The following is an 18,680-nucleotide window of genomic DNA, read 5'->3' as shown; positions in this document are numbered from 1 at the left end:
CATAATTGTTTATTCGTTAAAGATTTATTTAAAGAAAAATATAATAATAGAAGTACATGCTACTTTATACACTTATAATTAATAGATGAATATAGTTAACTAAACTAAACAATATTTATAGATGCCTGTAACTACTGATATTTTAATTAATAATTTATTAAAGCAACAAAAACTCTGTGAATTGATATATATTGCAATTGATAAACTGGAAATTAAAATAAGTCTTGTTAACACATAAAAATTTAAAAGAATCATTCTTGACACAGATGACATTTTTTTTTTTATGATACAATTACTTATACATTTTTCAGTCTCAATGTAACAAAAATGGCAGTAATAAGTTACAAATTGTATTTAGTAGTACAACAGGCACCGCATTTGTTATTAAAACAGCATTATTTGATAAAAAGAGATAAGAAGTATGCAATTTTAAATACATTAAAATAGATTAGTAAACTCGAATGTCCCTCTAAATTATTTAAAACATTCTAAATAATTAGTAATTAAGATAAAAAAAACCCCAATTGTTTTAAAAAAACATACAATATTTCACAATACACACGGAAAAACTGTAATGATTAAATAAAAAATAAAACATTAACAACAGTATTTATCACATGCTCAAGTGATTTTAAATTATAATATAATAATTTACTAAAATAGTTTATGATTTATTAATCAATAAAAGCTATTCTTTTATCTCGTACTTTTCCTCTAGTTTTTGTGCGTACCTTGAAGTTGGCAGCATTAATTTGTTGCTATTAGAAAAAGAAACATACAGATAAATAAATGTAATACAATAAATATTTTTCTAGTTGAATTTATAATTTTTCAATTTACCCTTTCAAGCTTTGACTGCTTATTACTTAAAAGTTTTGTTTGACATAATTTAGGACCAAGGCTCAATATATCACGAACTAGATCGTTTTCTGTCATATGCATGTTCATTCCAGATCCCAATGCTTGACACAGAACATCATATTGCTTTTTTATGATCCACGAATTCATTGTTAATATTTCTTGGCCAAAACGTATTTGAATATTTGGAGGTTCATCCAACTATACAAAACATATGATAAATATTACGTTATTTTCTATAGACTTTCTGTAACTTACTTCTACATAATGAAGAATTTGTCTAAAGTTTGATCTTTGTGTTTTCCTATCTTTTTTAGCTCTATACTTTTGCGAATCTGTTGCTAGTTCACGTAATTTATTAATAAATTCTTCATCTGGCTCATATTCATCCATGTCTTCACATTCACGAGCCATTTCTAATAAAACTGTTATTAATTCACCAGTAGCCATTCTCACTTCTAGATGTGTCGAGTCTAAGAGAGTACTCAATTCTGCTAAAGTACTAAAATTGAAAGAAATGTATGAATTAGTGTTAATTTTCATTTACAATAGTATAGAACCCTGTAGAAAACTTACGGAATAATAGTAGAATTTCTAATTGATACAGTAGACAGCAGCAGAGACCAAGACGATAATGCTGCGGAATATAGAGCTGCTATCGGTGGAGAAATAATCGTTGAGTGTAATAAACGGCTCCATAAGTTCCGCATTAATTGCATAGCTGCTTCAATTTCTTCATTACAACTAATAAAAGTCAGTAAAGCTATGGCCAAACAGCACTGAAACAAAATATTTAAAATACAAATTATAAATTAACCTAATAATAAATAGTAATAGTAGTAGAATTTAGATACAGGCAGAAACAATTAATTACCTTTTCTCGGGCCAATAAAGGAACAGATTCATCATTAACAACAAACATTAGTACAGGTAACAGTTCTTGACAAGAATGTTCTGCCATGTCCATTGCACCTAATTGTATACATAACAAACTTGCTAAATTAGCTGCTGCAGCTTTTTCATTATCACCACCTTTTTTAAGAGCACGCTCAATGGAATCAGTTATTGTCATACGCCTGGAAAAACAAATTAACATTACAATTTATTTTATTTTTAAACAAAAATCCTATAGGTAGATTTAATTTCATAGCACATCACATACCTATTTAAAATATAATCAGGTATATATTTTTTGCAAAATATATTACAAACAGCTTCAAAACTTAATGTACGTCCTTGCGCAGACTTCTGCGATAAGCCATCAATTGCGTCACTTAGTTTCTCTTCAAATACATCATTCTGAGTATCATCAGTTTCATCAGTAGCAACACCTATACATTAATATTAAAATTTAAGAGTGTAATTATGTCTGTAATACAGTTAATAGAATACTTACATGAACGTTCTTCATTTGATGTGCTACAAGATATATTACTGATTACACTCGCATTATCATTATATGACTCATCATCAGACATGTCTAAATCACGTCCTTTTCCAGCTAGTGCATCTAAAAAATATAATTAATTTAAATTAATTAAGGTTTTCTTTAAAAATGTATAGTTTAATAACATTTTTTAAGTAATTAAGGTTAGTGTAAAGATTTTTAAATTAATTTGTTAACAAATTTTTTGATATGTATAAATAAAGGCATTAGTTCAATTAAGCAACATAATCAAAGAATGATAGATTTTAAAATATAATCATAAATACATCAATATTAATTCAAAGATATTTGAGGGCTTGAATTTCATTAGGTATATTATATTATTATATAATTATTATTACATCACTGATCTAATTTTCAGATTCAATATGACTTTCACTAGTGAACTATATCTACTACATCTATAGGTAAATATTTGAAACAACTTTTAGTAATAATTAGTAGTAATTTGAAAATGTTGTACATTTTATGGATGTTAATTACATTTAAAAAAATTAAACATTAATACCTAAGTGTGTAAATACAACATATTGAAGAACTGAATGTAACTAATGTATTAAAAAAAGAACTTGAATTTAGAAGAACTATATGTCTATAACTATTAATATTTTAATTTACATTAAGAAAATTTAAGTTTATATGAACTACCTAATTATTTTAAAATTAATCGTTAATCTAGTGGCGGCATTGAATATAATATAAATTATAAGTTAGTATAACAAATACATGTATAGTAACTACATTACTATATTAGTAACTAAATAACAATTACCCAATAGGTTAAATAATATTAGAAAAACAAAAAAATTATTGTTATTGAACGATAAGTAAAATTGTCAACATCCACATTATAATTAGATATTACATTTATTAATAGGTATTTAGTTATGTAGAACATATTAGTGATATACATATACTTTTAAATAAAAGGCTGATAAAATATTTATCTATAGGTACTCACTATAAAAAATAATAGCCAGTAAATAAATAATATGACCTTATATTGTATAACATATTATAAAATCTTACAGATTAATTGGGTTAGGTTACTACTTGTTATGCATAACGCTTTGAAAATATACCATTCATTTACTTGAATTGTGTATTAAATAATTGTAGTTTGACAAAATTACATATCAATTCTTTAAGCTACTTTTAGTACCAAAATTGAAAAATAAGATATATTAATAATGGTTTAGTAATTTATTGGCCAAATCTATAACTTTTCAAATCAAATTACATAAATATATAATTCCTAATTATGAGCAGACAAATATTAAGTTATAATATCATTAATCTAATTTAATAAGGTCTAGATTGGGCTTATGAGTTACTGAGAAAATCTGAAAATTTTGGTTGGTTTGCTCAAAGTTGATTTTATGTTTCTATGATAATGATAAATTAGTACAAACATAAATAGAAAGTATAATATAATTGATTATTGTATCAATAAAACAATAAATCATACAATATCTGTAGCTGTAATCAAACATCAGAAATCCTAAAACTCAGTAGGCTGACACCTTGATTATGTTGCTACATTTAATGATGAATAGATATTCTGATTATCCACTGACTTGTACCTTGTTTTGTCGTTAAATAAGGTACTAGTTAATATTAAGAGTTTGTTTGTCATTATTTAAAATAAATAATTTTAATTCACTAACAATAAACACTGTTAAATTTTAATAAACTTTAGGATTATTAAGTACCCGAAGAGTATCTGCTAAAATCGATGTATAGGTTATAAGTATATTATCGTTCGTATTCCAGATTTGTGTTCAGTGGGGAGCTTTGCTTGGTAGCGAATGTCGGTTACAATGTACGTGGATAAGTAAATGTTCGCTAGCAATTTTTCAATAGGAAAAATCAAAAACGATTTGAAAATTTTAGTGCACACTGTACAGCAGGAAGGTAATTGAAAAAAAATCAACGGTATACCGGTCATTAAAATATTCAAGCGATCATCAGCGAGCCTTGATTTTTCGTTTACGTTCAGGGTCGTCCGAGTAAACGCAGAAAAAAAATTATAAAAATATTCATCGAAATCGCAACGATCACTAAGGTGGGGGAGGGGGGACGACGACGGTCACGAAGACGAAAATACCGGCAGTGGCGTATTTTCCGAGGCCATGCGGGAAAAACGCGGCGTGGCGCCACAACAACGGCGCGCGGTGGGCACATGGCGACTTACCCCTCCACCACCGCCACCGCACCAAAATGCGAAAATACGCAATAAGCGTGTCGTTGCCACACCGCGTGCAATCGGTGACGTCAATGCGAAAGTACAACAACGAAAACGTTTGAGGCAATGAAAAACTTCAGATCTGTTTCGACTGTTTCTTACCCGTTGTCGACTTGTGGTGTTGATTAGGCCTGCGCTTTCCACGGGGCATGGTGGTCGTATCCGCGTGTACACGGCTGCGGTTGAACAACGAAACTTTTTAAGCGAAAGTCGGCGGCGGCGGAGTAGTCGTCCGGCAGTTGAGCGATCTTCGTCGTGCGGCGGTTGACGTTTTGCTTTGACGGCGGAGCGTTTGGCGGATGTCGTGTTCGTGTATAGTCGTTGGCGGCTGTGAGAAACCATGCACATCATGCCAGCTATCGGATCGGGCAGCGGACGCTATACTGATTACTGGCTCGCGCGGCGCGGTGCGCTTTACTTTATAATAATAAACATCGACAGTCGCACGCGCCACCGACGATGGATCGGGTCGGGTCGGGTCTCGGGTGTCTCGTATGGAAAAAACCGCGGCGGTGGGCTGTAATAACGCAGAGCGCCGATAGGTAGCGGTAGCTTCACTACGTTGAAGGACTCAAGGACGGCGTTGAGCCCATTGCTATTAAGTTTCTAAAATTTATATATGATAGTTATCATGAACATTAGATTTCATGGATAGTATCGGTCTACAGCCGCTGTTGAGTCAAATTGTGTGGCAATTGGTAAGCCATTGCAGCAGCTGTTGCAGCTGCTTCGAATCATTTATCATTCAAAGTACAAAGTTGTGGAATCATTTTCACGGTCCACGTTGCCAACCCGACGGTGTATCGTAGTCGGTGAGCCCGCACTGTATCTGTCACTCTCTCTATGTGTCGACCTTCCGAAAGATACGGTGATGACTGATAACTGAAAATCATATGTCTGCGGATACGAATACGAAAGTCGTCCACAAATAATAAGTATAATATTCTGTGGTAAGTAGAGACTAGAGACAAGTTCAATAATTTGCGTAAAACTATAACATAATATTTCGATATCCGTCACAGAGTCTTCTTTTTTGAAACAAATCGACACAGTGGGTTAAGATTAATTCAGCCCACCGGGCAGTCGATCAAAATGGCTTTGACAAACGTTAAAAGGATTCTATTTCGTGCGCCACCGTCGACTCGGCACATCGTAGGCAAGGCTCTGCAAGCGTCCATTGGACCAAAACCTCAGAAACCTGCGCCGTTCCCCTATAAAGAGAAGGACTATACGATGCTCAGGAGTTTATTTGACAAGACAACGTCGCGTTTTGATGAGAACAGCAAATTGATTGTTCTTGAAGGACCTGTCGGAATTGGTAAGTAAGCGTTTTCTCGCTTCATTTTATTTTCTTATATAATACCATAATATTATACCGTTATGTTATAGATTATATAACAATAAAAAAAACTTGGGATATTCTATCCGTGTGAATAGTTAGAATATTTATTTTGTACTGAATTTTTTTTAGGTAAGACTGCTGTTGGACATCAGCTTGCCGATTTATTGGATATGCATTTTATGCCAGATGTTACAATGGACACGTATTACATAAATGACTATGGTTACGATATGCGAAAACTAGACCCTCAATTGCCAGTCAATTGTCGTAGTTTTGATGAGAAGAATTTTCTTGAAAACCCGGAACACTTTAATGCTGCATCGTTTCAAATAATCAAATACAAGTTGCGCTACGCTCATTACATTGACGCTATTGCACACTTGTTAAACACTGGGGAAGGTGTAATTATTGAACGCAGTCCATACAGTGATTTTGCATTTTTAGAAGCAATGCATAAATGCAAGTATGTCAGCAAAGCAGCACGTGAAATGTACTATACACTGTACAAGCATGTTATGCCTGATTTGTTGCATCCTCATTTGGTTATCTATTTGGATGCACCAGTACCAAGATTGTTAGATCTTGTAAAAGAAAGAAAACTACCTCATGAAGTTAATTCAAAGGCAATGAATACTAAGTTTTTAGAAACTATGGATAGCGAATTGAAATACAAATTCTTGAGAGAAATCAGGTATAATATTAACTATAGAGAAATAATAATATTATATATTAAACCAAGTACATTTCTGACAATCCATTAATATCATTTTTTTTTTAGCAACAAATCTGAGGTATTAGTTTATGATTGGTCAGAAGGTGGAGATGCAGAAATAATCGTGGAAGATTTAGAACGCTTAGATATAGATAATTATGATGAGAATGATCCAAAGATAGAAGACTGGAATTATTCAAGAGAACAATACTGGGCTGATGTACGAATGAAGTAAGTTGTATTTATCCAATTAAGCAATAAACAATATAATAAGGACAAATAAATCTTAATAACCCTCAGGAACTATTGAAAATATGTTTTTTTATAAAGAATAAGCAATAGGTAGTTAAAAAAATTATATAGGATATTCAGTGAAAATTGATTATACTAAAAAAGAAAGAGAAATTTGTTGTTATCAATTATTTGTTACAAACAATTTTTTTATATTTTATTCTATTACAACAAAGTAATTCATGAAGATTAAACAATGGTGGTATAAAGGAGAAATCAAAATTGGGCTATAGAATACTCAGTCCTATAGAAATTGTTTATGATCTAAGCTTCAAGGATTGAGTCTTAAAAAGAAAAAACACGTAAACACAAAGAAGGTATAAAAGAGCGTAGTTTTTGAGTGAAGCAGAGTATACTGTCTTGAAGCGGGAGGTGGGATCATAAGAAAAAGCAATTAGGTGATGAAATAAGAAATAGATACATTTAGTAAATTATGTAGATAAGAATATTTAATTTATTTCTGTAGTGCATAGGTGTTTAATTCTACAATAATAAATTATTTATATCATAATTATGTTTATAGATATACCAATTGTAAAGAAGATTTAATTTCTAATTTTAACGTCCCTCTTGTTGATGCTCCAGAACTTCTCATACCTGGCGATGAAGCTGAAGTTTTTACACATGCTTGGTTCAAAGTAAGAATAATATTTTTCTTTATAATATAATGGATTTTTTTTTTTTAATCAATAATCTATTTCTATTTTATCAATATGCTTTCATTTAAATGTCCCGATAATAAGTAATATGTAATATATAGTTTAAATATTTAGTGTATCATCGACTAACAATTCATATTGGTTACTATAAATACACACAATTAAAAATCTTAGTTGTATATTCTATTTTTATTTATATCATTTTATACAATTTATCAATTAAACAAAATTGTCTGGTTTCTTTAATGTCAAATTAAGCTATTTCTATTTTCTGTTGTACATATACTAGAGGATGGATTTGCAGAATTTTTCAGCCTAGGAAATGTTTTAAGACTGGTTCTTTAGTTTTTTTTTTAATACAATATTATGATTAGCTGTTTTTTAGAATTAAATAAGCCTCTTCCATTTTTGATATTTTTTAATTGTTATAAAAAAAACTTATAATAAACAATGCATTAAATTTTAAAGTTCTTATTTATGACTTTAACAAAAATGTTATTGAAAGAAATAGAAAAAAATTGAAATATGTTAAAACACTTGATTGAAACTAAAGAACTAAGCAAATTTCAAGTGTATAAATGATAATTACAAGATTAATTATGTTCTAAATTATTTTTGCATTAATATTCTAATTTTATTGAAATATTTTTTCTTTCACATTATTTTGAAATGTACTGCCCTACCCTCAATTATAAACTAGTTCATTTTTGCTACGTAAAGCTTCTCTTCAAAGTTGAAGATTGTTGTAATTTTCTACTACAATGCCTTGACAACAATTTTTTAATAAAAAAAATTATAATATCAATTTATTCATTGTTCATCTTAGATTCTAAAATGTTAGGTTTAATTTTTGATTAACTAAAAACTATATAGCAGGTTTACAGCCTATCGGGAAGGCTCCCATTATCTTGCTAGGTAACCCAGCTTTGATTATACCTTTATGAAACATAATAATTAATAGTGCCTATTTATTATTTAATTTGTTTTGTTAAAAAATCAAATATAAAATTAATCTAATTGAAACTTAAAAAATTTACTTACATTTTTTACTTTTGAACATTGCTTTTATTTAAGATTTTTTTTAGTTTCAATGTATTAAAAGTGTAAGGAATTAAAAAAAAAAAAAGGTAAACTTGATTTTTATCAATAATATATTAATATATCACCATGTGTACAAATACTAAACAACTGTCTTATTTTAATTTGTATTATTTTAACCTGAAACAAAAAACCTATTATTTTTAAAACATTGATTTTCCATTGCTATTTTAAAATATAAATAAAATTTTTTTTTTAAAATCTTAAGTTTTATTTTATAACATTTTAAAATATTTAAAATTATAATTTCAATAATTTATAGCAATAATTACTTTATAGTTATTATTATTAAATTTAAAAACTGATCATTAGCTAATAAGTCTCTTATAAATATTTTTAAATTATTTGTTCTACATGACCATATTATGTCATCCATAATTATAACTTATAATAACTGATTTTAAATATTATTTACAGGCTGAAGGTAATACACACGCCGATGGTTATGATCCTAAATACCATAGCTTTACAGAATTATTATTCAAAACCAAGGCTAAGAAAGGCTGGAGTCCGGTATCTTAAAGGGAAAATACATTTAAGATTTTGTATAATTTTATTCGTAAATGATAGCTTAGCTAAGACAAAAATACTCTTGTCCCGTTCTGTTTAAATATAATTTTATTGTATCATCCAACATTTAAATACAATATTTATATATTATTATTTATTATTAGTATGAATTTATTATGATTATTAATTATTATCTTAATATACCGTCTAGTGTCTACTCATTGTAAATCTTAAATAATTACAATATTATTGTACATCGCGATTCTAGCGTTTTGGTATCATTTGAATATTTTTAGATAGTGATATCACCGGAGAAAAAAATTGAGATAAGGTTTGTTATTGTGTATAATAATTTATTCTGCTCCTATTCTTCTTATCTTTATTTATCAATCAGCGATTAATCAGCCGCTGCTGCCTGTTGTTAATACGTTAAATTATTATCTCTAATAATCTAACTAGTAATTAATAATTATCTTTGGGTTTATGCCTCTGCGATAGTAATTTATCGGACGTGGGTCATATTTTTTTTTTTTTTAAAACATTCCAATTTCCCATGTTGTTACGTTACTTACGTAACAGGTATCACACTAATCACACCGAAATATCTTATCATTAGTAATTACTACTTATTATCTGTCGGAATTTTAGTACTTAGAGATCGGTATTCGAGTTTTTGTTTTTTTCTCGGTTTTAGTTTGAATAGAAAATGTATTCACAACAGTTATTGACCCACGTCTTGTTTTTCGTCTTTTGCGCCACAGCAGTAGTCTGTCTGAAGAAAGATGGGTTTTATTGTCAGTTGTCTCCTCCATGTACATGTATTACGATCAACGACGACAGAAATATAAATTTAAATGGAATAAATTTGACGCTGAATATCACGAATAACCAGACGTTGAATTATCAACCTTGTCTCAATAATGGTAGTGGAATTATTGTAAGTATCTGGAGAGGTATCCGGTTATATGATAAATATTTTTTGAATATATTATTTAAAGGTAGATGGTTTTAATTTTACTCTGTATAGTTGTATGAACAAATATGGATACTACAGCACTTTTTTAGGTCTTAAACATAGTATTGAAGAGTTAAGCTAATTTTTTTATCATGTTATTTTTTTTTTAACAGTAGTTCTTATTATGTTTTTTAATATGTTTATATTTGTAGTAGTAAATAGTTTCTTGAATATTCTTTAGAGCTACACAATTTCCAAAGGATTAGAGCACACATAGCTGGATTTTTTTATACTGTACCCCTAGACTAATAAAGGATAAACGCCATAAGAGCATGGATGGAAGAATAAAACTACTCCTCTCCATTTATTTAAAAATTGTATAATTTTATCCTCATTTTGTAAATTTTTATAAAAATGTATGGTTTAATTTAAAATATTTTAATGTAGAAATTAAAAAAAATTCTGCTCCAGTTCCTCCTTTTTTATGTAACATAAAAGTGCCAAAGAATATTATTTAAAATTGAAATAATATAAAAATGTTCTTTTAAAACATGATATCATTGTGGTGATTTGTGTCATCAATTTGAAGCCGTCTAAAGGAAATTCTTAATTTACGCCAGTTAATCTTTGAAAATTTGTTGCCCTCCTCATGACTATTTTTCCGTCTTATCTAAACTCAACCTATCCACATTAGCTGACCGTCGATATTCTCATAACATCTCCTTTCTCATAAAATTTATCTCTTTGGAAATTGACACTCCAACTCTTCTCTCACCAATTAACTTTAAAGTACCTTCCCATTTTACTCGCAATAACACTTTGTTTCTTGTTCCTCTGCTCAACCAATTATATGTCCAATGAACCAATTAACCGCTTGTTGAAATTAGCAAATGAGGACCCCTACTTTCTTAGTTTATAAGTTTTAGTTGTAATTAGTATTAGTATATTTTTGTTACATTAAATATTTATATTATATGTACCATTTTAACTTTAGCTTAAGCCCGTTTATATGTAAATAAAATAAAATAAATAAATAATCATTACAAATTTATTAATTTATTAACAATATATAAAAGGTTACTATAGCCTTAATAACTTTGTTTTAAACCCGGCCCTAAGAGCACAGTGTGTGTAATATCCGTAGAAAATATAATTTGAAGGTTTGAAGCTATAAACCATTTAGAAATTGAAATCTAAACTATGCGAAAACAAAGATTTGCCTACATTTTTGTGTTTGCTATTTATAGCAAATATTTTTGTAATATATCTGCTACATACTTAATTTAACAAAAAATGTGCTATCTGCTAATATGTTTTTGTTATTGTATCCCCACTGATAAACTTTATTGTTCTAAAATATAACATGAGTATATAATATATAATATACAAAACTTTATTATAATTTAGGAATTTATTTAGAATCTTGTTTACTTATGGGTACGGTTCAATACGGTTTTATGGATATTTCTTGTATTTGTATGTATTTTTTGTAATGCATGTAGAATGTTCTAGATAAGATAAAATTTAATTTTGAAAAGTAAATTATTTAAATATAAATACTTATTTTTCATATTTTTGCATATTTTATCACATTTTAAAGAAAGAGCAAATTTGAACATTTTATAGCATGTTAGTGCATTTTTCATATGCTTAATATTATATGATTATAATTTTTATTTTATAATACTAACGTTCAAAAGATTTTAAAATGTTATGATTATAAGTTTTGTTATCGACATATGACTTTAGTATTTACATTTATGTAATTAAAAAAAATACTTTTATACATTTTACTACTAAAAAGTTTTAGCTGCATATCTTTAAGCATGTTTTGATTTGTCATTTTTGATGCTAGAAGTTTTGAACCCAACTTATGAGTTATTAACAAATAGGTGTTTGATTTCTTTAATAATTAAGTAATTGTGTTCTGTATAGAAGTTTTGATATTTGTCTAATATTACTATTTTTTTTTTTATTAATTATTGAATTTAAGATGGGTAATAATTATATAAAAAAATAAAATTGGTATTTTAAAGAACTTAAATTTTATTATTGTATGTATAAAAATAAAAACAATTATGTTTAGATTGAATCAGTAAATGAGACGTCCAATTCTACAACACAACTTGCTAATTTTAATATTGTTGACGTTAAGCTAAGCAACATGGTAACGTTTGTCTATAAAAATGATGACCAGTAAGACTATTTGAATGTTGATGTAATATAGTTATTAATTATTATTTAATTTATTTTAGTCAGTTTGATGTAATTTTGGTATGTGATCCATTGGCAGTCAGTGGAAATGAATCTCTAATACATTTCCAGAATGTTACAGATAACCAATGTGTAAGGCTAACAACATTTAGTATTTGCTTGTTTAATTATCAAAATAAATTATTGGATTATATTTATAGACAATTGAACTTAAAACCAGTCAAGTATGTGGATTAAATTTAAGTGATGCGTATGATAATAGCACAGAGTCAGAATCTTGGTCTTATTTTTTTTCATTTGTCTTGGTTGTGGCATTTGTTTACTTTGTTGGTGGTTCTGTAGTAAATGCCTGTTTATTTAATGAGATTGGTATTAATATGATTCCTCACCATGCATTTTGGTCTTCTCTGTACGATAAAATTAAGGTTTGTCATTGTGTTGTTTTGATTTATTTTTTTAATAATTTTTTATTAATTAAAATATATTTTTCTAGGATAAACTATGTGGCACATCAACAATGGCATCAGCCTATGAAAGTATATAAAATATTTATTTAAACAAAAATAAGATGCTCATACATATTGTATGGTACCTATTAATATTAATTGCTAGGCATGTTATTACTGAATGTAAAATATAATCTTTATTTTGTATTTTATTCTTCTTAATTACAAAAGAAACACTTGTATTCAATAACTTAATTATTTTATGTATTTTTTTTTTATCAAAATTTAAAATTTACTTTATTGCAAGTAATATTTTAAATCTGTTATTAATAAAAATTCAATTGTAATCAGGGTTTTATTATATGTATTAATGTGATTTTAAAATATTTTGAATAGTCATTAATTTTATACAAAATTATGTAAAAGTTAATGTTGTAAAAATGTATTATTACAAAAAAAAAAAAAAAAATACAAGAATTTAAAATAATTTTACTATTTGAAAATATTTTTAAATACATTTTCCACCATGATTATTGGATTTTCAAACATACAATGCCAAAGAATAAATAAAAAATAGATTAACTTTTGTAACTGAAAATAATTTAATTATTTTCTTTAGTAACAAAATACTAGATAAATAATATTTATCATAAGATAATTTTGTTTTTAATATCAGTGCATATTTAGATTTAATTACTGGTTAAACATATCTTATGAAATGTATTTTTATTTTTAGTATTTATTATTTTAAAAATCCAATTGGAGCAATTATTATTTTTTTTTTAAATCCATAATATTAAATTATTTATTTGTATAATACAATGTAGTCCATATTATTTGCTAGTCCATATATGTATATTAGATTTATTTTTTTTAGTATTTTAAAATTGCATTACAATTACATGGACTGGTACTTATTAATTTACCACGGTATGTATATAACATAAAATATATTTTGTTAAGTATATTTTTTGAGTTACCAGTTTTCTAAAAATACCTTAATTGTGATCTATTTTAAGTATTGTGATTTGTTTTGTTTTGTATGACTTAAAATTAGATATTTCATTATTGCGTCTATAGCTAATCAAAAATTGTATTATAATTATATAAAGTTTTTTTGTTATTAGAAAAATATCTAATAAAATGTAAAAATAGTTATTTTTGAATACATGCTAAAAAGTAATATGTATTTACAAATAAAATATATTTTTTCATACTGTCAACCAATTATTGAAAATCGCTTTTTAATTGAAATAATAGAACAAGAATCTATATAATGTTCTAAAATGTATCAAAGATTAACATACTAATTATTATTTGGAGAAGTTATAACAGGAATGTTAAAAACTAATGAAATTATTTTATAATTACATATTGTGACAGAGTTGATAGACAAAAAAAAGATTGTAAAGATATAACAGTGATCTTGATGGTACCTATAGTATGGTATGTATCAGGGGTGGCAATCCTTTTTGGGGTCAAGTGTCAAATTTTCCCAATCAAGGTTTTGAAAATTTTTCACGTGCCCAAAAGAAATTCATTTTTTTAAGGATAAAAATAAAGTTAAACATTATTTTATTAAGTAAGAACATATTTTTTTGGTAATTATTATTTTTAAAATGTATATAATTTGTTTCTTTGAATTTCTTTTAACAATTATAATTAAAACTTTATAAACACTATTATTTTTAATAATTGCAATTATTTCACGTGCCATTGACATTTGATCAACGTGCCATATTTGGCATGCGTGCCGTAGGTTCGCCACCCCTGGTGTAAATGGTACAGTTAGAGCAAAATTAAAAATATATTTAATTACCGATTTATTTGTCATGACGTATCAGATCGCATAATTTAATGCTGTCATGGCAGTGCTCTTTTTTTTTTTTTTTATCGATATCGCTGGTTCGCGGAACAAGATAGGTATTGTAGAGTTGGGATCTTCCGTCGCTAAAGTATCACTACATAGATTTAAAATCAAGCTTAGTATAATATCTGTGGAAGGAGTCGGAGATAAACCATCACTATATAGTATAATATACTCTGTAGAGTTATAGGTAAACAATTATTCATTGATCGACAACAATAAAGGTATTCATTGGTCCGTGATTGTTTATTAAAAAATATATAGAATAATGTAATAATTCATTATTATAAACGTGGACAACGGCTCAATAATATTAACTCGATAACACAGCTACATATATAGGTATATCATAATTCAATAATCGTGGTTCGAGCGTGGAAAATGGAAATATAGCATCCAACAATAAATGTGATCTTCGTACGTACCATGAGAACACGATGACTCGCTTCGTTTGACTATTAGAAATTATTTCCAAAAACTGTGGTTAAGATTTATATAGCGTCGTATGAGACCCCGAGGCAGTGCCGGCCCGATGGTTTTAGGGACCCTGTGCAGAATTTTGCGGGGCCCCATATGGCCATATATATTAATTTATTATTTATTCATACATACATTATACAATATACACATCTATATTTATTTTATAGGGAATTACATTTATTTTTTATAATTTTGTAAACTTTAAGCCCTTTAAAGTATGTTAGAAACCTAAATTTTTATATATAAACTATAATAAAATCCAATTAGCATTTTATTATATAAGACACAAAATGAGTAGGTTTAATGTACTTAGGTACAATGTACAAACAATATTTTATTAATAAATATTTTTATTATATTGAACATAAATTATAATCATCATGCAATGAGTATACATTTACTTAGAATAAAAAAAAAATAACATACCTAATATAATATTATTTAAATATTTTTTTCCGTGATTTTTGTGATGAAAATAGATCAATTGTCTCATCATAGCTCAAAGAATCGGCAATACTATGTTTGATGCTGATAAGGGCCAGGTCCGATAACTAATGCTGTGATAGATTGTTAGTTGTTACTTACTGTCTTGACTATTCTTTGTCGGAGAATTTTGAAACGATTGGGTAGAATTTAAAGATAATGTAACAAATTTGTTGAAAGATCCACGCAGTTTATTTAAACTTTTTTCCCTTATGTTGTTTTTCGCCTTTTTTAATTTCCTGGCGGATAACTACTAAATTTATCCCGATCTCTAGATGACACGATGCAGAAATATACGAACTACAAAGTATTGTTTTTGTAAATAAATGCGTGTGAAAAAATACTACCTATCAGTCTTGTTTTTAAAATTTAGATAGAATTATTTTAATAATTCTACATAGATAAAAAACAATACGGGTCGCTATTTCTGTGTCACTGCCTACGGGGACAATATTATTATGTTTATTTATAAAGTGATATTCCTAATAGTATAATTTCTGGCCTGTGGGGCCCCTCACAAGCGCGGAGCCCGGTGCGGTCGCACCGCTTGCTCCCCCTTAGGGCCGGCACTGCCCCGAGGTAGTACATATTAAGTCGTAAACTCGTGATTATACGTGACAGAGTTAGCAAAAGCATACATATTTACGCTAATCAATTTTTAATTAATAATTCGGACTTGGGAAAAATATCAAGTAAAATCATATTTTTGAACTTTGGAAAATATTGAGTTGAATTATATTTCTCTGTGCATAAAATATTTTTGAAAATTCTAGTAAACTCCCTTGTGACTTATACCATACAAGACGCGTAATAGAAAAAAATCATAATTTTCCTATCTGTGTTATTATTATTTTTTTTACTTTTCAACTAATAGTATTCGAATATTTGTTCTTAATTTTTTTTTTTGATATTTTAAATATTTTTAAAATATATTATACATTGAAAAATGTATTCTAAATATTTTACGAGAAAAATACTTTTAATTGTATACTAAATACTTTTGTTTCATTTTTTCGTTGTATAAATTCCAATAATATATATTTTCGTATATTTACTATTTTAAATTTTGTTTCTAAAATAATACTTTATGATGGCTATGAGAATTAATAATAAAATTTCATCAAATAAGCAGATAACAGAAAAGCAAACAACAGTCGAACCCAAGTCCAAAGTTCTTGAATTCCGAGCTTTGGTCTTAGCACATCCTTGGAGATCAACATAATATAAAAATACAATTTCATTAGATTTCTGTAGATACAAAGCATATTATATAACACACACAAGCACAGTAGTATGTCTGCACTTTGTAGTACTAGGGTTACTTATCTACCAAGTCTGTAATTAAAAGACTGTTGACAAAAAGTAATAAGTACCTATAGGTAGTAAGATAGAAAACAACGAATTATAAACACTGAAACACTGTTAGCTCTAATTTATTAATTCAATTTTTTTTTTTTTTTGTAATCAAATAACAGTATATACCTACACAAAATGTTATTAGCAGCAATATGAATGTATGTATAACAAACTATCTTATAAGTATAGACTGTAAGATGGCTTATTCTCAGAATTGTTTTTTATAGTACACAATTATTTCTTATTGAATTCTAATTTAACGCATCTGTTACAGTTGTATTGCACCAACTCAATGAGGTAGGACACACGACTTCGACAACCATTATATTATAATATATCATAGGTAACGAATTCCTTGGTTAATTAAAATTTTGTTTTAAAACCATGCACATTTGAATGTATATTAGTATTAAACTCAAATAAAAATAAGTCTAACTCGTTTTGGTTTTGTGCTAGGTACCCAAATTCTTTCGATAAACGGAATTGTAATGAGCTAGAAGGCATATTGCATGTAATTATCGACAACTTAAAACGCTGCCGTAATGTACCTATTTTGCATACACTATACGCCGTGTTACATTTAATGTTAGCGCGAAGTATATTAAACAGTTAAACAATATAATATTATAAACATTAATATTAATATTTAGACTGTGCGTCTTTCATATCTTGCTTGGAAACATTATTTTTTCTTATTGAGCTTATTTTAGAGTGACATTCTATACTTGAATGACAAAATTCACCAGTGATCAGTCCAAAATTATTGATTACCTTACCTTACGATATTATTTTAATTTCAAACGTCTCTAACAAACATTGTATTTATTTATTTTTGATATCTTTAAATTACTTAAGTACAATTTATGAGAATCCTTGTATTAAATGTTCAAACAGTTAGCCTATCAAGCATAACAATTTTTCTAGAGTGAAAAAAGCGGACAATATCAGATTTCAAGTGCATCTTGTCATTGAGTAGGTCGTTGTATAATAATTAATTATAATTTACAATAATCTATAGTGAATTACAATCGTCTTAGATGACTAAACATTCATTAGTTATTTTTTTTTTATTCATTAGTTTTGTAGTCTGATATTTTTCTTGGTTTCAATCATTTTTATGGTGAAAATAAATTATTATTTATTTTATATCACTTGCTTCTTCATGCTACAAAAGATTAACATGTAAAACAATAATTTATATTATTTTAATTTAAAAACTCTCAATTTAATACAAACAAATTATGTATTTATATTTATATTAAAGTAAACATTGATTTTGGTTTAAGAGTATATTGTATATCTCCTAACAAATTATAATATTATCTAATAATTAATAATATAAACAGATCGTTTTTAATTCGTAATAGTAATAAGGGTAGAGAAATACGGGGCAATCAGTAAGGTACGTTTACAGGGAGGTAACCCCCTCCACACAAAATTTGTTTTTTATACGTGCCAGCAATCAATGGATTTGGTTAGAGTCCAGTTTTCATGAGTGGCGTACAAGTCACGCTCAACTGTTTATTACTCGATCGACTTTAGTATATTTTGAATAATGTGATTATGTACTAAATCGAGATCACAGATTGTGCACGTGACTGTTAAATTTTAAATAGTATATAGCTGGTTTATTAGATAGGGACAGACGTGTATACAAGGAAGGGGAATGGGAGCGATGCCTTCCCAAATTTACCAAAATTTCTATTAAATTTAATTA

The 18,680-nt window shown here is 27.7% G+C and overlaps 3 protein-coding genes across 3 annotated transcripts; 2 read left to right on the top strand and 1 right to left on the bottom strand.

The window, feature by feature from the left end:
• Window positions 1–547: 547 nt before the first annotated feature.
• On the bottom strand, window positions 548–5,011 carry LOC113555052 (interferon-related developmental regulator 2). Its single transcript, XM_026959357.1, has 8 exons — window positions 4,653–5,011; window positions 2,255–2,368; window positions 2,021–2,189; window positions 1,733–1,934; window positions 1,435–1,637; window positions 1,117–1,360; window positions 841–1,059; window positions 548–758 (listed from the first exon to the last, which is right to left on the bottom strand). The coding sequence occupies exons 1-8, from the start codon at window positions 4,699–4,701 to the stop codon at window positions 675–677; spliced, it is 1,284 nt and encodes a 427-aa protein (XP_026815158.1). The 5' UTR covers window positions 4,702–5,011; the 3' UTR covers window positions 548–674.
• A 194-nt stretch (window positions 5,012–5,205) lies between these two features.
• On the top strand, window positions 5,206–9,315 carry LOC113555055 (NADH dehydrogenase [ubiquinone] 1 alpha subcomplex subunit 10, mitochondrial). Its single transcript, XM_026959358.1, has 6 exons — window positions 5,206–5,500; window positions 5,573–5,868; window positions 6,022–6,583; window positions 6,671–6,835; window positions 7,419–7,533; window positions 9,070–9,315. The coding sequence occupies exons 2-6, from the start codon at window positions 5,643–5,645 to the stop codon at window positions 9,172–9,174; spliced, it is 1,173 nt and encodes a 390-aa protein (XP_026815159.1). The 5' UTR covers window positions 5,206–5,500; window positions 5,573–5,642; the 3' UTR covers window positions 9,175–9,315.
• A 154-nt stretch (window positions 9,316–9,469) lies between these two features.
• Window positions 9,470–13,135, top strand: LOC113555057. Its single transcript, XM_026959360.1, has 5 exons — window positions 9,470–10,099; window positions 12,204–12,313; window positions 12,373–12,463; window positions 12,532–12,756; window positions 12,825–13,135. Exons 1-5 carry the CDS (start codon window positions 9,869–9,871, stop codon window positions 12,873–12,875), a joined length of 708 nt encoding a protein of 235 aa, XP_026815161.1. The 5' UTR covers window positions 9,470–9,868; the 3' UTR covers window positions 12,876–13,135.
• Window positions 13,136–18,680: the final 5,545 nt, after the last annotated feature.

This window comes from Rhopalosiphum maidis, chromosome 2, assembly GCF_003676215.2.
Source record: "Rhopalosiphum maidis isolate BTI-1 chromosome 2, ASM367621v3, whole genome shotgun sequence".
NCBI classification, from domain to species: Eukaryota; Metazoa; Arthropoda; class Insecta; order Hemiptera; family Aphididae; genus Rhopalosiphum; species Rhopalosiphum maidis.
This window is presented reverse-complemented; position numbering and strand designations above follow the sequence as displayed.

Coding starts and splice junctions, on each gene's coding strand:
- LOC113555052 (XM_026959357.1), bottom strand. CDS start 4,701: ATGCCCCGTGGAAAGCGCAGGCCTAATCAACACCACAAGTCGACAACG. Junction 1,361..1,434: donor AGAAATTCTACTATTATTCC/GTAAGTTTTCTA, acceptor TTTCAATTTTAG/TACTTTAGCAGAATTGAGTA. Junction 1,060..1,116: donor AAATTCTTCATTATGTAGAA/GTAAGTTACAGA, acceptor TGTTTTGTATAG/TTGGATGAACCTCCAAATAT.
- LOC113555055 (XM_026959358.1), top strand. CDS start 5,643: ATGGCTTTGACAAACGTTAAAAGGATTCTATTTCGTGCGCCACCGTCG. Junction 6,584..6,670: donor AAATTCTTGAGAGAAATCAG/GTATAATATTAA, acceptor TTTTTTTTTTAG/CAACAAATCTGAGGTATTAG. Junction 6,836..7,418: donor TGGGCTGATGTACGAATGAA/GTAAGTTGTATT, acceptor TTATGTTTATAG/ATATACCAATTGTAAAGAAG.
- LOC113555057 (XM_026959360.1), top strand. CDS start 9,869: ATGTATTCACAACAGTTATTGACCCACGTCTTGTTTTTCGTCTTTTGC. Junction 10,100..12,203: donor ATAATGGTAGTGGAATTATT/GTAAGTATCTGG, acceptor AATTATGTTTAG/ATTGAATCAGTAAATGAGAC. Junction 12,464..12,531: donor ATGTTACAGATAACCAATGT/GTAAGGCTAACA, acceptor TTATATTTATAG/ACAATTGAACTTAAAACCAG.